The 24,990-nt window shown below is 40.9% G+C and overlaps 2 protein-coding genes across 7 annotated transcripts in view; both read left to right on the forward strand.

Moving 5' to 3' along the window:
- PMS2 (PMS1 homolog 2, mismatch repair system component) overlaps positions 1-17,939 on the forward strand; it is a 29,773-nt gene extending 11,834 nt beyond the window's left edge. The window contains exons 5-15 of the mRNA XM_075899497.1: positions 158-341; positions 3,389-3,556; positions 5,297-5,394; positions 7,444-7,543; positions 8,882-8,966; positions 9,457-9,609; positions 10,348-11,263; positions 11,835-12,002; positions 12,452-12,552; positions 15,388-15,557; positions 15,927-17,939. Of these exons, the coding sequence (XP_075755612.1) occupies positions 158-341; positions 3,389-3,556; positions 5,297-5,394; positions 7,444-7,543; positions 8,882-8,966; positions 9,457-9,609; positions 10,348-11,263; positions 11,835-12,002; positions 12,452-12,552; positions 15,388-15,557; positions 15,927-16,070 (2,287 nt within the window). The 3' untranslated portion in view covers positions 16,071-17,939. The remainder of the gene's footprint in view (positions 1-157; positions 342-3,388; positions 3,557-5,296; positions 5,395-7,443; positions 7,544-8,881; positions 8,967-9,456; positions 9,610-10,347; positions 11,264-11,834; positions 12,003-12,451; positions 12,553-15,387; positions 15,558-15,926) is intronic.
- A 388-nt stretch (positions 17,940-18,327) lies between these two features.
- RSPH10B (radial spoke head 10 homolog B) overlaps positions 18,328-24,990 on the forward strand; it is a 63,220-nt gene continuing 56,557 nt past the window's right edge. For 2 of the 6 annotated variants that reach the window (XM_075899491.1, XM_075899495.1), the window contains exons 1-5: positions 18,330-18,667; positions 19,790-20,134; positions 21,148-21,223; positions 21,795-21,863; positions 22,199-22,372. In XM_075899491.1, the coding sequence (XP_075755606.1) occupies positions 19,887-20,134; positions 21,148-21,223; positions 21,795-21,863; positions 22,199-22,372 (567 nt within the window). In that variant the 5' untranslated portion in view covers positions 18,330-18,667; positions 19,790-19,886. Of the gene's footprint in view, positions 18,741-19,789; positions 20,135-21,147; positions 21,224-21,794; positions 21,864-22,198; positions 22,373-24,990 lie in introns of all 6 variants that reach the window. The other 4 variants (XM_075899494.1, XM_075899493.1, XM_075899492.1 and 1 more) reach the window with 4 other exon arrangements.

Consider the following 24,990-nt stretch of genomic DNA (forward strand, 5'->3'; position numbering starts at 1 on the left):
TGATCATGTAAACTATGATTTAGTCTGAATTAAAGATACATGAGTGGTGCTAGTATAATGTGAATGGAAATACCTGAAATTTTCTGTACTATAAACTTGATAATGGAAAAGGTACTGGTTTGTTAATTATTCAGGTGCCTCTTTTTCACTCTTCCAGTAATGTTACCATTTTTACCTGCCACAAATCTGCAAAAGTTGGAACTCGTCTAGTATTTGATCACAATGGAAAAATTACTCAGAAAACTCCTTACCCACGACAGCAGGGAACAACTGTTAGCGTGCAGCAATTGTTTTATACTCTGCCAGTGAGGCATAAGGAATTTCAACGGAATATTAAAAAGGTATGGTGAACTGGAAATTCTGCTTTTAAAAATATGATAACCTGCAAATCTAAACCTTGTAAAAATAAATATGAACAATTTAAATCATAATTATTTTCTTTGTGTCTTGGTAAACCTTAGTGCTTGAGAGTTGATTAGCCCAGCCATTTTATTAATTTTGTCTTTCAACACAAATAATAAGATGTGGTTTAAGGTTCTTCTCTTTTCAGTCTAACTTCTTATTAGTGGTACTAGCATTTACTTTGTGTTGATTTGATGCTTCTAAATCTTGTATTTATTGACTCTATATTTACATTATAATATTATACAGATCTATGTGAAATAATAAAATGGATTCTTCCTTTTGCCTTCCTTACATATTTAGCACAGATTTTATATACTGTAGAAGTACAGTGACAAAACTTTGAAAAAGAAAGCAAGATAGGGAATGGTCATTGCATAATTAAAATTTGAAAGGGTAGTGTTTGAAACTACCTACTTAACATACTGTATATACTTGTTCATTACCCCATTTGTTTATAAGCCGACCCCTCAAGATGAAAAGGTAAAAATACAAAACTCTATGACCCTTTCATAAGCCAACCGTTTATTTCAGCGGTTGGCAAACTTCAATTGCCAGCTTGTCAAGGTTGGCAAACTTCATTGCTGGCATATCGGGACATTTTGTTTACCTGGAATTTCTGCAGGCATGGAGCCCTGAAGCTCCCAATATCTGCAGTTCACTGATGCTGGCCAACAGGAGTGGCAGGAAGTGGTGGCCAGCATGTCCCACGGTCTGCGCTGCTTCCCATTGGCTGGGAGTGGTGAATTGCAGCCCTTGGGAGCTGAGGGGCTCCATGTCTGCAGAAGCTCCAGGTAAACAAACCACCTGGTGTGTCAGCAACTTACTCTGATGGACTGGGAGCCAAAATTTGCTGACCCCTGTTGTAAATCACAAATGATGGAATGTCAGTTCTGGACTTGCTTCTTTAAAAAAATATGCTGAAACTTTATTTTTATTTAAATTGTATCTGCATGAAATTTGACCCATACATTTCACAAAATACTAGATCGTACAAGTCAATCAGAAAAATACAATGAACAATGCTACTGTGACACTAGTGTCAGGGTATATTCTACACTGCAGAGTTTTTCTGGAAAAACCGCCATTTTTCAAAAAAATATTCAATTACGTCCACACTGCAATCGCGTTCTTTTGAAAAAAAAAATTGAAATATCAGAGGGTTTTTTCTGACATTTGTAAACCTCTTTCTAAGAGGAAGAAGCCTTTTTCCAAAAGAACTCTTTTGGAAAAAGGCGTGTGTGGACAGGGAAGAGGGAGTTCTTTCGAAAGTGGAGGAAAGAGGAAAAAGCACATGTGCCCTAGTGGCCATTCCAGCCATAGTAATCATGCGAGATAGCTTCCATTCAATGTGGATGCTATCTTTCGAAAAAGCAGATTGCTTTTCAGTGCACTTTTGCAGGGTGGATGTTCTCTTTTGGAAGAAGTTTTTCCAGAAGATCTCTTCCGGAAAAGCTTTTCTGAAAGAAGCTGCAGTCAAGACATAGCCTCACTCTGCGAATGTGTCATTTGATCTCTTCATGCATGTTGACCACTGTACCTCCTAAGTTTCTAGCCAGTCTACAGGGCTGCTTTGAAATAAACAAGTAATGATCATAATTTGACTGTGATAAAGCAGGTGAAATTTCTCTATAAAATCCTACAAAATCTATAACTATCGTCTAAGATTTTCATGCTAGTATTTAAAATGAACAATGGTGAAATCAAAAGAAAACAGTCTGCTTATGATATAATGTTCAAACTTAAAGTTGTTGAATATGCAGAAGCAAACAGTAATTGCACTGTTGCTCATGAATACTGTATCAGTGAAGCAGGTAAGAGAATGGCAAAAAAACCCAAAACAATAAAAGACATGCCAAGAAGCAACAAAAAATGTTAATGAGGAGTGCTTCATTTTCTGGGCTGGAGAAAGATCTCAGTGATTGGGTTGTTGAAGGTGAACAAACTAGAACTGGAATTTGCGTGCCTTGCAAATGTTGAAAGAAATACAACAAATACAAATCGTAAAGTCATCAGTATTTGTTGCACAAGTGATTTGATGTACTTGTGTCATGGTTTCTGTCTTCATCAGTGACCAAGGATAGCATAAAAGCTTCTGAGAGACCTGGCAGAAAAAATAGAATCTTTCCAAAGGTTTATTTTAAAACATTGAAAGGAATATACATTTGAGCTGTCACAAATTGGAAATATGAATGAAACACAATGCTCCCTCTAAGTTTTTCCATGTATGTGCGAAATAAATGTTGTGTGCCAAGACATGTGCAGATGTGCACCAGCAATAGAAACACATGCTGCTGGCTGTGATCAGCTATAGGTGCTCTGCAAATGAGCTGGGCATCACCTGAATCTCTTCTGTGCAAGTACAAGCACCCAGCTTACAGAGAACAGTGGTGAAACGCCAATGACATTTGATCTCCCAAGCAACAGAACAGAAACTGGTGCTGGTGAAAACAGTTTTTCATGTCAAGGGTTTTAATTAAAAATCCATTTTACTGTGGTATTATCATGTTTATCCAATGGATCAAAGCTCCCTCCTGTTATTATTTTTAAAAGAAAAACCTGGGAGTTTGAGGGGCTCAGTGCCTGTGGATGCTTCAAGTACACATCATCTCCCAGAGTGCAACCAATTTACCTTCATGGGTTGAGAACTGAAGTTTGACAACCCTGATCTACAACGCCAATGTAGGCCATTGATATGTTAACACTGTTCTTTGAGGCGTCACTTTTTTACCAAAAAAATTCAGCTTATGAATGAGTATATACAATATGTCTTGGAAATATGGTTTAATCTTCTTATCTTTCCCATGTAAAATTAAACTTCAGCATTTCTGGAAGCTGCAGATGAGTTTTGGAATAAAGCTATACAAGCCACGTAGGAAGTGAGGAAAAATGTGATGTACTCAGAGATAGATTGTTCTATTTAGACATATTAAAAATCTATTAAAAAGTTTCCCTTTTCATAAAATATTCAACTTTTTTTTAACAGGAATATGCAAAAATGGTCCAACTATTACAAGCATATTGTATCATTTCAACAGGAGTTCGAATTAACTGCACCAATCAAGTTGGCCAAGGGAAAAAACACACAGTGGTATGTACCACTGGAAGCTGTAGTCTAAAGGAAAACATTGGAGCAGTGTTTGGACAAAAACAGGTAATACAGGTTTGACCTATAGTCTGGACTTCTGTAGTCTGGCAACCTTTGTTGTCCAGCATCTCCATGAATGCTCCTGTGCTGGACCATTCAAGGGGAAAAGCCGGCCCCATGCTTAGCAACCCCATCCGTGCATTTCCAGAGCTTCAAGTTCAGGGGAAGGAGCAAGGGAAGAGAAACAGAGTGGCTGTGGAGCTCCGCAGTCAGGGCTAGGAATGCAGCCCTGTGGGGTCCGGAAACACAATCTAGCATTTGGGAGTCAAGAGTGCAGCACCATGGGGATAGGAGCACTGACAATGGCTGGGAGCCATGTTCCGTGATAGGGGCTGGCAGCAGGGCTCCACAGTTGCCTTTCTTCTTCCCACGAGCACCCTTCACCATGTTCCCACTTGGTCAGTGCCATCCCGTCTGCTGCCAAAGCAGAGTCCCGCAGCAAGTGGCAGCAAAGGGGCTAGCATTGACCTCCCTTGGTCCAGCACATTCCCTAGTTTGGGACCAGTCAAGTTCCGAGGCTGTTGTACTAGGGAGGTATAGCCTAGGGATGCAAGTGAATAGTTGAGTAGTCAACTACCTGATAAGCATAGGCTTATTGGGTAATCGAGTCACTACTTGACTATTCGTTCCCCCACCCTCGCTGCCTCTGTATCAGAGGCAGCAAGAGGGGGAAGTAGGAGCCAGTGTTGGGGGGAGCTGGCTTAAAAGCCATTTCCCCCCAGCACCGTCTCTGCAGTGCAGTGTGGACAGTGGAGACAGAGGCACAGCAGTGTTGGAACCTGGTGGGAGCTGGAACTACTCAGTCCCAGCTTGTGCTGGATCCAGGACTGCTGCGCCTCTGCATTTTAAATGTAGGAAGAGCTGGGCAGCTATCTTTTCTAACATGTCTCTGGAGGTTGACTCTGGGTCAGTTTGCCTGCAGGATCCTTAACTCTGGCCATGTATCATACTTGCTATAAGTTTTGTTTTGTTTATACAGGGCGTCCCTGTTACACATTGCCCTGGTATACATCGGTTTTCCACAAACTATTGATTCTTGTAGGAACCATTGCATTATAAGTCTTGCTATTCCCCGCTCTTACTTCGTGCAAAAAAAAAAAAAAACCAATTTGTGCAAATGGAAGTCAGCCACAGGAAAAACATTCTCTGCTTAAGTCATTTCGCTATACAGCCACATTTTTTGGAATGTATTTGGAAAGTATAGCAGGGACACCTTGTGTAACAATGGTTTTTATGGTTATATTTAAATCAGATAACTTGACGTATGGCATGAATCTTGATTAGATCATTTATGACTGGGAAATCTGAGGCTGAATAACTAATGCTCTTTTCTGACTTAAATAGGTTTAGTGAGTAGTAAGTATTTGTAAGAGAGGGGGAGCAAAACACTTAACATTGGAGTTGTGTGTCAAATACTGGTTAAGAGAAAGAGTTTGTTAGGGATTTATACTCCTGCAGACTCTCATTAACAGTGTAGTATAACTTGCTGTGTGTTTGAGGGTGCTCCCTTTGTTGTTAGCCAACTTTTAAAAAATATAATTACCACATGCCAAGTTGGTTGTGATCCTGACAGTAATAAAACAAGGAACTAAATAGCTATAATTGTTTAATCATTAGTATCCTTGTGACTGAGTTAAACTTTAACAAAGGCAAAAATGGATGAAAAATACACTGACTTTAACTCACTGAAGCAACCTTTAATGTTTGTGTACCAAGTAATAGCTGTGGATTTAATTTTTGTTTCAGTTGCAAAGCCTCATTCCCTTTGTTCAGCTACCTCCTAGTGAAACTGTTTGTGAAGAGTATGGCCTTAACTTCAGTGATATACCACATAATCTTTATACGTAAGTAGGAAACTACAAGGCACTGCTATCAGAAATGCATTTTAAAATGATCACTGATTTAAAGACAGTCCACAGGTTTAAGGTGGTATTTAATGACTAGAAAACTTTAAAAAGTACAGTTGATACCTGTCACATTACAGCTATGGAAATAAATGATATAACTTATTTTAAGCAGTTTGTTTCCTTGTTATAACTTAGGACTAAGATGTAATCAGTTAAATGTATGTAGAGAGGGATGGATGGCACTAATATTTCTTAGAGTACACTAATTTTGGCTTACTTCAATTTTCTGCTGAACTAGTCACCACATTTAAAGTTCTGAATACAGGCAGTCCCCGGGTTACGTACAAGATAGGGACTGTAGGTTTGTTCTTAAGTTGAATCTGTATGTAAGTCGGAACTGGCTTCAGCCGCTGCTGAAACTGATCAGTTTCAACCACGGCTGAATCTGGATGCCAGTTCTGACTTACATACAGATTCAACTTAAGAAACCCAGGCGTCCCCAAGTCAGCTGCTGCTGAAACTGATCAGCCGCTGATTCCAGGAAGTCTGGGGCAGAACAACTCTGCCTCGGGCTTCCTGTAGTCAGCCGCTGGTCAGTTTCAGCAGCGGCTGACTTGGGGACGCCTGGGGCAGAGCAGCTGGGGTGCTGCTGGGTTGCTCCAGTAGCGCGGGTCCTCGGCGCTACTGGACCAACCCAGCAGCACCCCAGCTGCTCTGCCTCAGGCGTCCTGATTCAGCCGCTGCTGAAACTGACCAGCAGCGGCTGAATCAGGACTCCTGGGGCAGAGCAGCTGGGGTGCTGCCGGGTTGGTCCGGAGCGGCGCTGCGGGACCAACCCGGCAGCCCCCAGCTGCTCTACCTCAGGGGTAGGCAAGAAAAGCCTAGTCTGCTGGGGGGGGAGGGGGCACTAGCTGCACACACCCCCCCCCAGCAGACCAGGGAGATGGGGATGGCGGGACGCCCAAGTCCTCCATGGCTTTGCTCCGAATCCCTGGCCTGCTGACCTGGGAGACGCGGAGCAAAGCCGCAGAGCACGCGGGCAGCGGGACAGTCCAGGCGCGCTGCGCTGTCCCACTGCTGGCGTGCTCCAAGGCTTTGCTCCCCATCTCCCTGGTCTGCTGGTCAGACCAGGGAGACGGGGAGCAAAGCCGCGGAGCACGCCCGCAGTGGGACAGCCCGGGCGCACTTGAGCTGTCCCCCTGCGGGCATGCTCCGTGGCTTTGCTCCCCGTCTCCCTGGTCTGCAGGGAGACGGGGAGCAAAGCCTTGGAGCACGCCCGCAGCGGGACAGCCCAGGCGCGCCTGGGCTGCCCCGCAGCCCCAGCCCCTCCGCGGCTTTGCAAAGCCTCGGGGGAAGCCGGCTGCCCGAGCCCCTCCGCGGCTTTGCTCCGCGGCTTCCTGGTCTGCAGACCAGGGAGACGCGGAGCAGCTTTTCTCGCCCCGGAGTACATGGGCGGCGGGACCACAAGGTCCTGCAGTCCGTGTCCTCCAGGGCAGCCCCGTTCGTAACTGCGGATCCGACATAAGTCGGATCCGCGTAAGTCGGGGACTGCCTGTACTTATACACTATGGGTCAAATTGTGCCCTTGGTTATACCTGTAAAAATTCCCTATGAAGTCAATGTGATTGCTTGAGTGTAAGAAAAGGTAAAAGATGGTCAAACTTGAATAAAGACCTTCTTTTGAATAAAGTGCTAACCTTAGAATTTATATTGATTAATATAGAAGAGATTTGTGAACAGCCAGATAAGTGTTTGAGTTTACTGTGACCTCATATTAGTGTACCAGGTAACTCCCTTTGAGGCAGAGAAATCATGGATACAGCTTTTTTTTTTAAAGTTAGTGAATGCTGTTCTTTCAGTTGACTAGAGAGCATGTGTTGCAATGAACCATTAGCCTTTGCTAAGTTGGAGTGAGAGCCACATGTAGATATTTACTGAAAACATGTAATAATTTTGTCTTTAACTTCTTCAGATATATTCCTCTATAGAGTCTCTATTCTTCCTCTTTTCTTTTGAACCATAACTTACAATATTAATATTAAACAGTATTACAGGCTTTGTTTCCCATTGTGATCATGGTGTTGGAAGGAGTACAACAGATAGACAGTTTTTCTTTATCAATCAGCGACCATTTGACCAATCAAAGGTACAGTTCTTAATAATATTGCTAGTAGTTAAGCTTGGCAGGATTAGATTTTTATCAGTAGAAGTTGGTAAAGTTGATTTCATCAGACACAAACCAACAAAAATTTCCATCAGAAGTAAGAATAATTTACAGTAGGGATGTAAGAATTTAACTGGTCAACCAGTTAAATGATAAGAATCAGCTTATCAGTTACAGTTCACAGTTAAATTCCCAGGCTGGCAGCCTGGGGACCGGCAGTGTTTAACCATATAACTGATTGAATTGTTATAGGTCAGTGTTTCTCAACAAGTGGTACAAGTACTCACTCAAGAGAAGTCTGGGGGGTATGTCAACACAACTGAAATTTGGAGAAAACTGAATTTTTGTTTTAAGTTTTACAGTGCTTTATTATTTTTGTACTTTTTTCACCCAGAAATTTCATTGCCCGTCTGGCTACGATTAAGTGCTTTAAACAAATGTGTTGCAACGATAGAAAAAAATATTGTGTGTCTGAAAACAGTAGGTACTGGGGATACTTATAATTTTTTTAATGGGGTACTTTATAAAAAAAGGTTGAGAAACCCTGTTATTGGTTATATGGTTAGTAATTTTTAACAATTTTTACATCCCTAATTTACAGATAGGCAAATAAGAAAAATGTTGCTTGAGAACTAATTAAACTGTGATTTAAAGATATTTACTGTAAATATTCTGGCTCTTTGTATTTTAAAGCTTTAACTTTTAAAATTTCAGCCTCTTCTCTTATTAAATAATTATTGTCTGTCCTCCGCCTATAATTTTCTGCAGCTATTTGTCTATCAAAATCTAAAGAAATCCTTCAGATCCCTAATATTGTATAACTGAACATTTCAATACAAATTTTTAAAAACTTTACAATAAGCATAATATCCTGTCAAAATTATTTTTTAAAAAGCAATTTCTTCCAACATTGTTTACAGTTGCTTGATTTTCTAGGGTGGTGTGGTTTTTTTTTTTTTGTTTTGTTTTGTTTTGTTTTGTTTTGTTTTGTTTTGTTTTGTTTTTTTGCTGGTCTTGGCCTAGTAATTGTTGTTACTTTTCATCCTTTGTATTGACCAAGTAAGGATAGATATAAATGTCTGGAGGTAGGTCACAAGAATCCCAGCAAATAACCAGATTAGAAATTTGTACACATTAAGTCTTACCCTGCAAACACTCATTTACTTTAATCTCTTTGACTACCGTGGGACTATTTCTGTGAGTAAAGGCCTAATTATATGAATAAGGATTTGCTAGATCATGCTTGGAGTCTGTTTAATACTGCATTAGATACATGTGTCAGTAAAGAATGGAAGTAATGGTATCACTTGTTCTATGCAGATTTCAAAAGTTGTGAATGAAGTTTACCACACGTACAATAAGCACCAATATCCATTTATTGTTCTTAACATTTGTGTAGAGTCTGGTAAGTTCTTCTATCAATCTCCATTAACTTTTGTAATATATTAGAATAAATATGTAACATATACAATTGCATAGCTTTAGCATCATTGGGGTTTTAAGCGGCTTGGACTAACTAGTAAAGACTTAGTGTGTTGTAATGATGCTTCTAATCGCTAATCAGAATATGTTCTATAATTGTGCACTGACCAGAAATAACTTACTATGCCACTCAAGACAAAAGTGAAAAAGGCAGATTGTGGCATAGAATTAAATATTGGGAAACTTAAAATGTCTTATAATGCACAAGCAGTATTTTTCACCGCTATTGATGGATCTGCAGGTAGTTCAGCAATATTGTGTTTGTAGCCATATTATCCATCTAACCAATATCTTTTGTTTTACTCTCTGCAATAAAGAGGGGAAAAAATAAGGGAACTTCAGTTCAAGGATGGGAGGAACACAATATTTTATAATTTAATCTAAATTAATTAATAATTTTCCTTTATTTTTAGAGTGTGTTGACGTCAATGTAACTCCTGATAAAAGGCAAATTTTACTGCAACAGGAGAAAGTTTTGTTAGCAATTTTAAAGACCTCTCTTGTTGGAATGTTTGGTTGCCATGTTAACAAACTTAACATCAATCAAAAACTGCTGGATATTACAGGTACATGAATGTAAACTAGAGAAGTCACTGTGAGTGTGGCAGATAACAGAGTTTAGAAAGATGAAAAAGATGTATTTTAAAGATTAACTTCCTGATAGTAAATATGCTTGCTTATGAAACTGATAAGCTCATTACCAGATTTCTAGTCCACAGTTTATAGTCAGGCTCCAGCAATGCAGAGTATGATGTCAGGATTGATCTGCCTTTAGTTTGAAACAACAAATGTTCCCTTTCTTTAGCCAAAAAAACCCCCACCACAGCCCCGCACATCACATTAAAGCTTTATAGGCCCCCTTGATACATCATAAAAAGCAACTTGGGGTGCAAGCCTAGTTTCTTTTGTATATTTTCCTCGGTTATCTTTAAGTAAATGTGGTGTTGGCCTGTTTGTATCACAGGAGATAAAGTCCCTTAATTATCAAATGATCAGGTGTAGCACAAGCATTTTTGTTGCCAGGTTCTTCACTGCCCTCCATTGGATATGAGATTTATTTTAAAAAATACTATTGAACAGCCATGGAATGGTAACAGCTTTCAAGAGGGCTAACCAGCACTACATTCAGTCTCGCTACCCAGAGATTAAGGGTTTGTCTGTGTGACTTTTCCCTTTCCCTCTTTCTTTTTTTTTGTCCCTTCCCCCCAAATGAGTCATTAAGTCCCCTGAATGCTTGATGTTTATTTTGTTTTTTAATTGCACATAATAGAAATTTTCAGTTTTCTCTATTCATATTTTATTAGGTAACTTGAAAAAGGTGGAGGAAGAAGAAACAGAACAGTGTCAAGCAGGAATGCTTCTTGATTCTGTAGCCCACAATCCAAGTGGAGAAGAGAAAAAAGCATTGACAATTGCCAGATTAAGAGAGTCATTCTCTCTCCATCAAATGACAGAGAGCAGCTTTCAGAGTCCTAAAAGTGTTGGAAAACTACACAACTCTTCTGAGAAGAGAAAACCTGTGTCATTTCTTAACACTTCAAGTCCTTTAAACAGTAAAAATTCCATGTCCAGCAAGGAGTTTGAGTGTTGGGGGCAGATGGACTCAAACCCATACTCAGTTACTATCAGAGATTTGAGAAAGTTAGAAAATGACACAGATTCTGGATGTGGTAGTGCCTCTACAGAGTCAAATGTTAGCATTAGCACTCCAGAAGTTGGTAGCTGCCTCAGCAGTGAAAGTGCAGGCAGCTCACCTGAAGAGTTCCTTATTTCAAAAGAGGAGCTTCAAAGAGGAAGTCTTGAAGCCGTCAGACTTTGTCAGGAATCATTGGAATGTGCCACCCAGTTTTCAGAGGTTGAACATGATTTGACCCAAGTAGATGAACAGACTGAACTGAGTGAGTTACCTCAGCAAGCAAAGAGTTTTTCCCCAAATGTGAAGCGTTTTAAAAGTGAGCAAGCTAATTTGAAAGCATTCACCTGTCCAGAACTGAGGAATGCTAAGAACTGTGCATCAGCGCCACACATTGATGTACCCATTGAAATTCAAAAGAAAATTGTGCCACTTGAGTTCTCTATGAGCTCTTTAACGGAAAAAGTAAAAAGGCTAATACAGCAGCAACAGAAAAAGGTGGAAACACAGAAATATAGAAGATTTAGAGCAAAGATTAGCCCCGGAGACAATAAAGCAGCAGAGGATGAATTAAGAAAGGAAATCAGGTATGTGCATTTTTTCATTGTTATGTTAACTAAATTATAAAGTTGATGAAAAATATAGGTAAACTGTACTTACAAGAAATCTTCGATCTGTTAATTTTGGAGCTTTAGGTTTATATATGAATGGCAAATCTACATTATTGCGTTAACAGGTTTTTTGGCAGCTTGTTTTATCACGTAACTCAAGCTTCTGCAAATATAGGTCCCCATGTAGAAAAATATAGAAATGTGCATAATAAACAGTTATTGCCGCGCATTTTATAAACTCTTTATAAAACAGTGGCATATCCAAAGAAACATGAAACTTATGATTATTTGAGGTATTTCTCTGGTGGTATTCTGCTGAGTGGAGCCCATTATTCATATTGTAAAGTTTGAGGATAGAGCTGCTTTGGAAATGGACTCAGATGGGGATTGGATAGTGAAGACTTGAGACGTAGGTATTCCGGACAGTCAATATGTTGGTTGCCAGAGGTTTGGAGGTGTACCCCTTCCTTTTGAAAAGGAGACAGTTATCTCTAAAATCTTTACATGTGAGTTCTTACAGTTTGTAATCTGTTTTTTTTTTATACAGTAAAGAGATGTTTGCAAAAATGGAAATCATAGGTCAGTTCAATTTAGGGTTTATAGTAACGAAGCTGAACTCTGATCTCTTCATAATTGACCAACATGCTACTGATGAGAAATACAACTTTGAAATTTTACAACAACACAATGTTCTCCAAGGTCAGAAACTGATAACGTAAGTATCTGGTTACTACAAAGGCAAACCAAATGCTGGTACTGTTTCTGCAATTCTCTAAAATTTTAAAAGTCTTCTGAAGTAGGTTTTATAGCTGCTGTCATGGTTTAGCAGTTGCAGAGCTAAATTGTTGCTGAATTTCACCTTTGTCATTCTGTATTAGAATTTTTCAATTTTATAAGAATGCAATGTTTCACAGGAATTTTAATAATCATATTTACATAGCATCTTACATATTCAAAATGTGTAATCAACCTTAATTCCTACAACACCTCTTAAGATAGTCATCTGTTGAACATAAGCCTGGATAAAACCCAGAAAGCCTATGGAGACATGGTTAAGGACATAGTGTCTAAGTGTCAGAGCAAGGATTTAATTGTTTTTAATGCTGTTGTCATAACATACAACTTTGTAATGTAGCTTAAGATATTTAATTTTTTTTCTCATAGGCCTCAAAATCTTGATTTAACTGCTGTAAATGAAACTATATTGATTGAAAACCTGGAGATATTTAGAAAAAATGGGTTTGATTTTGTCATTGATGAAGATGGTAAGTTTGGAACCAGAATCACTGGATCTGATGTAGAGAAGTTTGTAACTTTCATTTTCTCTGTAAACAAGATTGTTAGCAGTCAATAGTACAGGTTGAACTCTCTAATCCAGAACTTTTAGGACCTGACAGATGCCAATCCAGGAATTTGCCAAACCACGGGAGGCCAGTATTGTAGAGTGGGTCTCTTTTTATGTTTATTTTGCCAAGGTGACTAAAAAGAACAATGCTTGCAATGCTGCTTAATAATGTATGACTATATGATACACCCTATACAGGCAGTCCCCGAGTTACGCGGATCCGACTTATGTCGGATCCACAGTTACGAACGGGACCCGTCTCCCTGGTCTCCAGCAGACCAGGGAGAGGAAGCAAAGCGGCGGAGCACGCAGGCAGCGGACAGCCCGGACACGTCTGGGCTGTCGCTTCCCGCGTGCTCCTTGGCTTTGCTCTGCTTTGCTCCCCGTCCCCCTGGTCTGCAGACCAGGGAGACGGGGAGCAAAGCCGCGGAGCCCGATGGCAGCAGGACAGCCACGGCGCGTCTGGGCTGTCCCGCTGTCCCCGTGCTCCGCGGCTTTGCTCCGGACGCCTGTGGTACAGCAGCTGGGGCGCTGCCGGCTGGTCCCGTAGCGCCGCTCTGGGTGCTACTGGACCAACCCGGCAGCACCCCAGCTGCTCTGCCCCAGGCGTCCTGATTCAGCCACTGATCAGTTTCAGCAGCAGCTGACTTGGGGATGCCTGGGGTTCTTAAGTTGAATCTGTATGGGTATGTCTACACTACCCTCCTAATTCGAAATAGGAGGGTAATGTAGTCATACCACAATTACAAATGAAGCCCGGGATTTGAATTTCCCGGGCTTCATTTGCATAAAGCCGGCCGGCGCCATTTTTAAATGCCGGCAGTTCGAACCCCGTGCCGCGCGGCTACACGCGGCACGGAGTAGCTAGTTCGGATTAGGCTTCCTAATCCGAACTAGCTACTCCGTGCCGCGTGTAGCCGCACGGCACGGGGTTCGAACTGCCGGCATTTAAAAATGGCGCCGGCCGGCTTTATGCAAATGAAGCCCGGGAAATTCAAATCCCGGGCTTCATTTGCAATTGCGGTATGACTACATTACCCTCCTATTTCGAATTAGGAGGGTAGTGTAGACATACCCTATGTAAGTCAGAACTGGTGTCCAGATTCAGCCACAGTTGAAACTGATCAGTTTCAGCAGCGGCTGAATCTGGACGCAAGTTCCGACTTACATACAGATTCAACTTAAGAACAAACCTACAGTCCCTATCTTGTACGTAACCCAGGGACTGCCTGTATAAGCCTATGCCTAGCCAAAGCTTAACAGTTCTCTTCATAACAAAGTGTTAGTTTTCTTACAAAATTCTACTGTATTGGCACAAGAATATAAGAAGATAAAGCATACAAAAAAGTTTACATTTAGCAGCATTACCAACACTTCCACTACTTGCTGGGCTCTCAGAAGACATTTAGGGGTAACTTAGAGCTAAATAATAGCGCAGAACATTGAGAGTTAGGACTGGCAGATGTAAACAAACTTTACAGCAGAAAACTTAGCCACACCCGCAGTAAGTTACCCGCAGTAACTAAAATGAAGCTGTACCCAAGAATGCTGTATTAGAGAGGTTCAACCAAAATAAGATCTTAAATATTGATTTGCCATAATCAGTGCATACTGTTTTTCTTTTGTGGTTTTTTAAACTATTTAATGGAACATTATATAATGCATATTTTTTTTTATGAAATGGGATTGATAGGTACTATAGACTCCAACAGTAATTCTTCTTAACATGTGATAATAATTTAATAGACCAAATTGCCACTCTTAGGGTGCATCTACACTGCACCGTAATTCAAAATAAGATATGCAATTTAAGCTACGCAAATTGCATATCTTATTTTGATGCTATTTTAAAATAGCTTATTTCATCATTTGTTGCTGTCTACACAGCACCAAATTTCTAAATAAAGCGCTATTCTGAAATGTCACATACTCCTCATAGAATGAGGTTTACAGGGACATAGGAATAACATGCCCAACTTAATGGGCATGCTGTAAAGACGCAGGATAGCTATTTCGGGGTGCTCCAATAGCCCAAAATAGCATTGCAGTGTAGACATACCTTAGAGAGATTAAATTTATTCTTCTTGTATTACATTAGTAAAACCTGTGTTGCAAAAACAGGGTTACATATAGGCAAACAAATAATCTGATAAGAGAAGGGAACTAACAGTTGAGATTATTGGGTTCTCTTTTTGGCCCTAGTACTAATTTGCTCTGTGTACATGGGCAAATCATGAGCAATAATTTTTTTCATCTGGGGATAATACTTGTTTGTCTCAGAATCTCAGAGCAAAAAGCACTATTTAAGTGTAAAATATTGTGTGCCATAGAGTACAATGTCTGTTATCTCTTGTGGTGTTTTTCAAGAATGTATATAGGCCATGTCATGCAACATTATGCATTTTTAAATTTCAAAAATCTTCAAGAGTTCTTTTGTTTTTGCCTAAAATAGTATAGGAATTAATAAACTTTTACAAAAAAAATCTATTTTTAGTTACACAACTTTAAAAATAACTTTAAACAGTCAGCCCTTTCAAGCTGTGTAATTTTTAGAATGTTAGAATTTTTGTAAAGTTAAAACATCTCTCAAAAGACTGGTAATTAGAATTTAGTACTCATATGTGGATCATTATGGATTTATGGAAGGGGTATGTTTAGATTTTTACTTATCAAACAATACACAAAATGAAATGTTTACTTGTATTGATAAACTGTTTCTTTATTAAATATTTTGCTTTTAAAAAAAATCTTCCAGCTCCTGTAACTCAAAGGGTTAAGTTGATTTCCTTGCCAACAAGCAAAAACTGGACTTTTGGTCCACAGGACATAGAGGAGTTGATCTTCATGTTAAGTGATTGCCCAGGAGTCATGTGTAGGCCCTCCAGGGTCAGACAGATGTTTGCTTCTCGTGCTTGCAGAAAATCTGTAAGTGCAGCATTTGATGTATAGGTACTAGTTTACACTGTATATTTGATTGGACTGTCTGCTGCTAGTGGATGTTGGCACCTAAATCCTTGGCCTGTTCTTGTTCTTTTGATCAAGTGTAAATCAAGAATAACTTCATTGAAGTCTCTAATTATACCAGTTTTAAGTTAATACACATAAGGGCAGAATTGGGCCCTTTCTATATGGTCTCAAATTAGGTTTTATTTGTCCTGTAGGTCTGTTTATTGTAATGTCTTGCACAGTGTCTTGTCTGCTATTGTAATTTAAGAAGTCTTCTTGTAACAATTTACCATAAGGGAGAAAGAAAATATAATTGTGAAACTTTTTTTTGTGTGTTTTTATTAACAGGTGATGATTGGAACTGCACTTAATTTAAGTGAGATGAAGAAACTGATCACCCACATGGGTGAGATTGAGCATCCTTGGAATTGTCCCCATGGAAGGCCAACCATGAGACATATAGCCAATTTAGATATGATTTCTCAAGAATAGTGGATCCTTGTGTGTATGTTTAGTGGTTTTTCTTTTACTTTTAATTAATTGGTAATGTTATTAATCTATTTTTTGAGTTACAAATTTTATAAACATCTTTTTATTTTGTCAAAGAAGTGACCATTTTAGCCACCATTTTGCATATTTAAATATTATCTAAACAGCACAGGCATCCTATCAAGTATAAAGACATACCAGAATTTATTTGTAAATACATTCCTCTTGTCATAGCTAGCCTTTCATATTACTTTTTCTTTTTTGGTAGCTAAGGTATTTTAAAAATAAACTCTTTATATGGAAGTTCAAAACTTTAGGTGAATATTCTTTCTAGAGACTGTATTATGGTATGACTTAAACAGTGCTGGCCCACAACATTTTGGCACCTGAGGTGGGGAGCTCAAATGACGCCCCCATACCCTCTCGCGTGGGCCAAAACTTTGAAAGGTCTCAATTCTCTGGGTCCTAGTGGCGCCCCACCTGCCCCCGCCTCCACTCTGGCACCTGAGGCAGCTGTCTCAGTTCGCCTCATGGTAAGGCCAGCCCTGGACTTAAAATATAAATTGCAAAAATTGTAATCTACTATATAGAAAGTTTATGTGATCAAGAGCTCACCGTAAATAGTAAGAGTTGGAACCACAAAATTCAGTATACAGCTTCCTCTTATAACTTAAAGCAACTTAAGGGCGTGGTTTGCTGGGAAAACAGGGTGTACTTGGAATGGGATTGTGTCTCATAAAACCAAACAGAAAAGAGACAGAATCACCAAATCAAGTCCAGTCCTCAGAATTGACATAACTGAGCAAATGTTGAAAGAGACGGAATCAAGATGAGCCAGAAACATAGCATGAACCTGGAAAAGAACTTCTTCACAAGAAACCTTACAGAAAAGAGATAAAATGGAGAAATTTGGAGTAGTGCTCTGAATCACTTATATTCTTTTATTACTATGGACTTTTTTTTTCCTTGATTTTTTTTAAAATGGAATCATTTAAATAAAGCATGTACATTTTAATTTTATTTTAAAAAATACCTAACAACGTAATTGAGTTAAGCACCTGAGCAATTCCAGTTAAATATGCTAGTAAAACTATAAAGCAGACATTCAGTTTTGTAGGATATGGTATTTCTTTTTTAAAGTTTTAAATAAAACATATTTGATATATAAGTGAAAGTATTAAATCATGTTTTCTTTTTCCACTATTAATTGCAATTCTCTATCAAGGTTTTTCTGATGTTTCGCTTAATGTTTATAGTCAGAAACATTAAATAGTGGTGTTAAGAAGAGAATGGAACAGAATTGTGCAGCTGTGGTATCAGCCTCTGCCTCTTAAGTAGCATCTTACTGAAACCTTTCTCCATAAACATGTTTTCAAGAACAGATTCCTTTTCTGAGAATGAGAGCAAGTAGCCACCTGAACCACTACAAGTGGTAAAAAATAAAGGAAGGTGGTTCTAAAATTGGGAGCATCTTTCACTTGTTATATTTCTGTTATTTTATATTGGTTACTTTGGAGCCAGGAGGCCAAATCATAGCAAAAATAGACAAAGATCTGACCTTGGTGGGACCAAGATTTGATCTTGTGAAGAGTGTTTTTGTAAACCGCTATCTGTGGTATTTTTTTAAAAGAGAATGTTGACATCCCTTTGTCCTTGCTAATGGAGAGCATGTGAGATACAGGATAGATGATGTGCATACTCTTCTTGGCTTTGTCATTAAATTGTCTGAAGTTTGGCAAAAATCTTTTAAAATCTGCCTTGATTTCTCAATATGTGATATGGCCATGATGCCATGCCATGAATAATCTGAGTTTATCAGTATAAGCGCTGAACAGCCACTAAGAATTATGTCTCCCTTTTTATCCATCCAAACATCTTTCCGAAAGCGGCGTGGGGGAGGGGGGGAACGGGACACTAAAACCGGCTTGCTTTACTGTAGGGTGCGAGGCCTCGTGTATTGTAATAATCTAAACCCATCATGGGGGCGCAAGGAAACTAAGAGACAATGGGGAAGTGGGACCACTAGAAAAAAAAGCTCCATTTGCGCTTCCCTGGCATTAGCTGCAGGAGCAGAGAGAGGAAACGTGTTTTCCTCTAACCTGGAGCTATTTGCAACATTGCACTTGGGCATTGCTGGCCTGGGTGGGAGGGCCGCGCCGCACTGCATCACAGCACGGCCATGCCAGTAGCCGGCTCGGAGCCCCTGCAGTACAGACACGTAGGCGAGGCTGCGCCCCCGGGTGCCGGTTGCACTGTCCTGATGCTCAGCCTGGGAGAAATGGGCGGCGGCCCCTTTAAGAAGAGTGAGCGGCTTTCTGCCCTTCTGGCGGTTACTATGGCTACAGGACGCTGTGGCTGGACGGACTGGCCCGCAGCAGCTTGTCCTCGCCGCCCTCCGCTTTGCAGCGGGGAGCTCCCAGGCGCTGGCGGGGCCCTGGCTTCCCGCTGGGTGGCGCGCGCTGAGGGACCGCCGCCGCCTAGCTCCGGGTGCAGGGGAGCCAGGGGCCCGGCCAGCTGTGCTGAAGCTGCAGGCGCCGGCCAGGGACCCTCGGGCGCAGCTGTACTAGGCGTCCCAGCGTGATTTTTCTTCCCGGTTTGTGGTATGGAGGGCGGGGCAGGGAGGACCGAGAGTCCAGTCTCCTCCGGTGTCTTTGCAAATGTAGCTTAAGAGCGGTGGGTAAATTGACTTCTCCTGCTGGAGACGTTTTGTAGCCTGGAGAAATTAGTCTCTGGAGTCTCCAGCCCTGCTAGCTGTACCAGAACGGCAGCTTGGGCGTGAGCTGGTTTGTAGCGTTGTTCAGGCCCCCACGATCGTTTTGACTAATGTAACTGAACACTTGTTTGTTTTGACCCAATTAATAATGAGGCTTTAATGAGTGTGTTTTTAATTGCCTCTGCATCATTCCTACCTAACATAGCATGTAATATATTCCTGCCTTACAGAATCAGGAATAATACACAATAAAGATTTAACCACAACAGGGGGAGTCATGATTCTAGACAGCCAAATTGTTCTGTGATTTTCATGTAATCATTTGGAGTCACAAATATGTGGCATTAGTCTTATTTCCATAAATCATTTATGTTGTGCATTATGGGTATCAGGTGAGTCTGTAACTTGCCACCAAATACTCTTAGTGAAATATAGTGCATTCCTGCTATCCTTCACAGTGGCTCTCAACCTTTCCAGGCTACTTATCCTTTCCAGGAGTCTGATTTGCCTTGCATACCCCCAATTTACACTTTTCTTAAAAACTACTTGCTTACACAGTCAGACATAAAAATACAAAAATGTCATGGCACTGTTATTGAAAAATTGTTTAGTTTCTCATTTTTAACATATAATCTATTAGAATATAAATATTGTGATTTATTTCATCATACAGTATGTTGAACAATATAAAAAAGTCATAGTCTGTATGAAATCTGAGTTTGTACTCTCTTTGCCAGTGCTTCTTATGTAGCCTATTGTAAAACTAGGCAAATATCTACATGACTGGATGTTCCCTGTCAAAGACCTCTGTGTATTCCCAAGGGTTTGCGTACAGAACCACTGCCCTAGAAGCTCATGGAAACATATGCCACTTTTACTTTCAATACTTTTAGGGAATTGTTGCAATTACCATATAGCAATAAAACTTTTTAAAATATTATTTTGGGAGACAGGAAGAAGAGAGAAATCCAGATTTTCATCATGTTTGCTTTTGATCTTTCTTTTTCAGTTAAAATGAGTTCAGATTTTGAAAACTAAACTGGCATAAAAAGACAAAAGAAGCTAAAGTCTTGTTCAGAAAGTAGCTTTGAGGTAATTCAGTGGCAATGGCTAAAGATAAGAAGAAAGATGGCAAAAAAACAGAAAAGGTGGCACCTGCCCCTGCTCCTGAGACTTCATTTGAAGATAGTTTTTCCAAGCTGTCATGTGTCCAGACATCACTGAATCAAGCAGAGGAAGCACAAGCAAGCCCTTTAGAACCCCAAGAAGAACCAAAAGAGGTGGAAGAACCTATGATCCAAGAAGCAGTTCAGATTTATGAAGAGCCTATTCTCACCCAACTGATTGTAGAAAAGTATGTTAAAATGTGTGTGTTTAGCTAAAAACACATCCACTACATCAGGATTTACTGTTTTACATTCCCATGGTTTGGTATTGTACAAAACAGACACTGCACATGGCTCCTGCCTTGTGGAGTATACCATCTAAAAGGCAGACAGACATCAGACATGAATGTACTGCAAAGCAGAAGGTAGCGGTAACTTAGAATGTGTGTGTATGCACAAAACCTTTTAAGAACCATGGTGTGGTGGAACACTAGCAGATTGGCTGTGCAAGGGGTATTGGCATAAGTTACTGATGGCCTTAATACCCCATGATAACAGAGCTCATCATGGATGGAGGACTATACCATAGCCCTGTGTCCTGGCCTAGAATCTTGCCTCCCCAACCCATTCACTCTATAGGTACTTGCATAAAGCCTGATTCCTCTGGCTTTATTTGGGTAATGAGTTTCACTGTAAGTGTACATGCAGTTTTCTATGTAAAGTGAATACACTAGTGTAATTACATAATATTTGGTTCTGCCTAACATTTAGGGTGAGCTAGTGAGGTGCTTATTATGCATGGGGTTGCTCACTTCCTCCCAGTACTTTGGGCGTAAGAGGGGAGCATGCCTTTTGTTCCACCCAGTAGCCAGATACAGTGTATGCTTTCACCTCAATCCTTCCAGATGCTAACGATGAAATTTGGCTTTTGTCAGAAAGTAACAGTTATTATTTTTTAACTTCTTAGCCTCTGAAGATAGGACAAGAAGCAATGGGCTTAAATTGCAGCAAGGGAGGTTTAGGTTGAATAATAGGAAAAATTCCTGTTGGGATGGTTAAACACTGGAATAAATTGCCTAGGGAGTTTGTGGAATCCACAGCACTGGAGATATTTAAAAGCAGGTTAGACAGACACCTGTCAGGGATGGTCTAGACTCAATGACCTCTTGAGGTCCCTTCCAGTTCTATGATTCTATGAACTTTGGTTGTTTCCGGTTTACTTATAGTGATATGATTATTCCATCGTTTGTTTTCTTTGAAGCTATGAAGGAGAAAAAGTCCATGGATTATATGAAGGGGAAGGTGTGGCATATTTTCAGGGAGGAAATATATACAGAGTAAGTAGATCCGCATTCTGTTTACGGGTATGTCCATGGCAAGGCACTAAGGGTATGACTTCACAGTCTATGGCAGCAAGGCACCAAACCTGAGTGAAGAGAATCAGGCTTGGAGGCTTGTGCTATGGTACTAAAAATAGCTGCATAGATGTTGCTACTAGGCTCTGAAGCCTAGGGAGGGGGTTTTGCATGAGCTTCGGTGCCTGAGATGGAGCCTAAGCTTCAAGGTCTACACAGCTATTTTTAATGTGATAGCAAAAGCCCTGGGAGCTTGAGTGTTTTGACCCAAATTTGGAGGCTTACTGCTACTTGCAGTGTAAATGTACCCAAAATGTAATGGGATAAATTCTTCACCTGGTAATGGACATACTACTACTTCACTGGGACCTGCACAGCTAAAATGTAAGTGTATTGAATAATGGATTCTGTAGTTTCTAATGGATGCTGATGTTCACATTTTTCTTAATTTGGTGCTGATAGAAGGGGTTTTATTACTTTTCCTTAAACTACCAATCGTTATAGATCTGAGTTATAATAAAGGAATAAAACAATAGCATGTGTTATTTTGAAGGGCATGTTTTCCGAAGGACTCATGCATGGACACGGGACTTATATATGGGCTGATGGAGTGAAGTATGAGGTAAAATGCAAAGTACATAATTTTAAAGTATTATAAGAGATTATTACAATATATATTATGCACATTGTAGGAAAGCACATGGGTTAGATAATTGTAGGTGGCAATAGCAAACTTATTATAACAGCTGTGAATTAAATCAACAGTGAGCTAACAAACTGTGCAACTAAGATCTTCTCCTTGGACTTGATTGCTGATAGGGCCCCTCCTTCAGGACAGCTTAGCCCCCACCCTAAATACTCTCTCCTGCAATCACTTATTCTCATCTGCCTTACATCCAGGAGGAATAATGAGCCATTTACTTTGGTGAATAATGAATTTATAATTTAATGTCTTAGGGGAACTTTGTTAAGAATGTGCAGATGTATAACGGCAGTTACACATGGCCTGATGGCAGCACGTATGAAGGAGAAGTGAAGAATGGAATCAGGCATGGCTTTGGCAAGTTCAAGTTTGGCACCCATCCAGTTTCATACATTGGCCAATGGTGTGAAGGCAAAAGACATGGAAAGGTAAATAAGAAAAGTACTGATTGAAGTGTCACCTGGACCAATGACAACTGAGATGAAAGTCAGTAGAGAGGACTAGCACAACTCACTTAAGTCTAATTTAAACTTTACAAGGGGGATATAAGTGAGACTCAACTAGTTCATAAACCTTGAATTATCCTAGTGAAATATCTTTGTACCATATGTTAATTAAAATGAATGTTCCTGCAGGGGTGGGGAGGATAAGTTATTAAAATAGGAGTGGGAAATAATTTTTGATGGGGCCACTCTAAGAATTTGGAAAGCAGTTGGGGACTGCACTCTTCCATGATATAAATGGAAGAGTTGCAGAGACCTGGGATGGAAGTTGGATGCAGGAGGGAGCTTGGAGTAAGGGAGGCAGTTGGGGTAAAGGAGGCAGTTGGGACCTGGAACACTGGACTGGGATGCAGGGGGTTGGATTGTGACCTAGGGCAAGGAATTGGGGTACAAGAGGGGGTGCAGGGATTTGGGTTATGAGCTAGGGCTGGAGGGGACTGTGATCTGGGGCAGGGGATTGGGGTGCCAGATCTGGGAGGGGATCTGGCATCCAGCTATGGGTGCGGGGGGGGGGGGGTAGAGGATTTGGGTATGTGGAGTAAGGGGCAGGAACGGGGGACAGGAGATTGGGAAAGGGAGGAAACTTGCCAGCCAGCAGCCCATTCCTGAATCAGCCTCCCTGCCAGCCGGTGTTCCCTCTAAGGTGCTCAGCAGCACAGCTTCATAGGTGATTAATTAGCCCCACCCCATCAGTTAGCCCATTCAACTTGTCCACGATTTGTACTATACACTTGCAGGCTGCTGACTGGGACAGGGGGCAAAGGAGGCAGGCCCTGGTAATTTGAAAGGGTCCAGGACTCCGGCTGCTGCCACTACCGGGTGGCTCAGAGCAAAAACAATGCAACCTTGATTTTAAAATTGCCAGAGATGTAGAATACACCCCAACCTTGATAAATTGTTCCAGGGGTTAATTACTTTCACTGTTTAAAAATTCATGCCTTATTCCCGACTTAATTAAGTCACATCCATAGCAGAGTCAGGCCAGGACATGGAAGTCAAACCGCTTTAGTGACACTGATAAGTGATCTCCTTCTAACAACTGATAGAGGACTGATGTCTATTGTCATCCTCTTAGGCCTGTCTGCAGCAGCGAACAGACCATGAGGTACTTCTGTCTCATCTGGGAGAGTTGCAGGGGTCCAGAGTAATGTGCTGATATGGTTTCACACATACAAAATGGGAAGTGATTGTCTAGGAAGGAGTACTGCTGAAAGGGATTTAGGGGTCATAGTAGATGATAAGTTAAACATGGGTTACCAGTGTGCAACTGTTGCAAAAAAAGCAAACATGATTCTGAGATGCATAAATAGGAGTATTGTCAACAAGACATGAGAAGTCATTCTTCCGCTCTACTCTGCGCTGATTAGGCCTCAATTGGAGTAGTGTGTCCAGTTCTGGGCACCACATTTCAAGAAAGATGGGGAGAAATTGGAGAAGGTCCAGAGAAGAGCAATTACAGGTCTAGAAAACATGAGCTATGAGGGAAGACTGAAAGAACTGGGCTTGTTTAGTTTAAAAAAGAGAAGACTGAGAGGGACATTATAGTGGTTTTCAAGTATCTAAAAGGGTGTTACAAGGAGGAGGGAGAAAAATTGTTCTCCTTGTCTTCTGAGGATAGGATAAGAAGCAATGGGCTTAAATTGCAGCAAGAGAGGTTTAGGTTGGACATCAGGAAAAACTTCCTGCCTATCAGGGTGGTTAAACACTGGAATAAATTGCCTACGGAGTTGTGGAATCCCCATCTCTGGAGATATTTAAGAGCAGGTTAGACAGACACCTGTCAGGCATGATCTAGACAGTGCTTGGTCCTGCTGTGAGAGCAGGGGACTGGACTTGATGGCCTCTTGAGGTTCCTTCTAGTTCTAGTGTTCTATGATTCTATGGTTTGACACCTTCTCGGAGGACTCGAACTGTGTAGCATTGAGGAAACTGCATCTCCACCACCAGTCCTCTCACTTGTGGAGTCCCAGAAGGATTTCTTTCTCTCCAGTCCTTTTCAACATCTACATGCAATTGCTAGGTGAACTGGTTGGATGACAGGAACTCAAGTGCCAGCAATATCTAGATGACATACAGCTCCACCTATTCACTACCTAAAAGTACAGCACTGACACCAAGATGGCAAGTACTTGGTTGAACAAGATCAACCAATGAAGAATAGCCAGCTGAAGCTGAACCCAGGCAAGATGGAGGTGATGCTAGTGGGCAGAGAAAAGCATTCGGAAGAGCCCACAGCCATAGTGTAAACTTTTTTGGTTGAAGATGCACACCCACAAATAGTCAATTTGATGTGTAGTCTATGAATACGCTTGGATTCCTTACTGATGCTGGACACTCACATAAGAACAGGAGTGGCCCGAGGCCAGCTGCAGCAGCTGGTGTCCTAGGCGGAAGGCGTGATCGGCATCCCCACCTGCATGGCCGTCAATGGCCGTGATGTCATCATCAGGCACCCAGGCCCGTGGCACCCTAGGCAACTGCCTAGTTTGCCTAGGTCCATGGGCCACCACTGTGTAGCAACATCTGCAAGTAATGCTTTCTAT

Source organism: Pelodiscus sinensis, chromosome 16, assembly GCF_049634645.1.
Source record: "Pelodiscus sinensis isolate JC-2024 chromosome 16, ASM4963464v1, whole genome shotgun sequence".
In the NCBI taxonomy this organism is placed as follows: Eukaryota; Metazoa; Chordata; order Testudines; family Trionychidae; genus Pelodiscus; species Pelodiscus sinensis.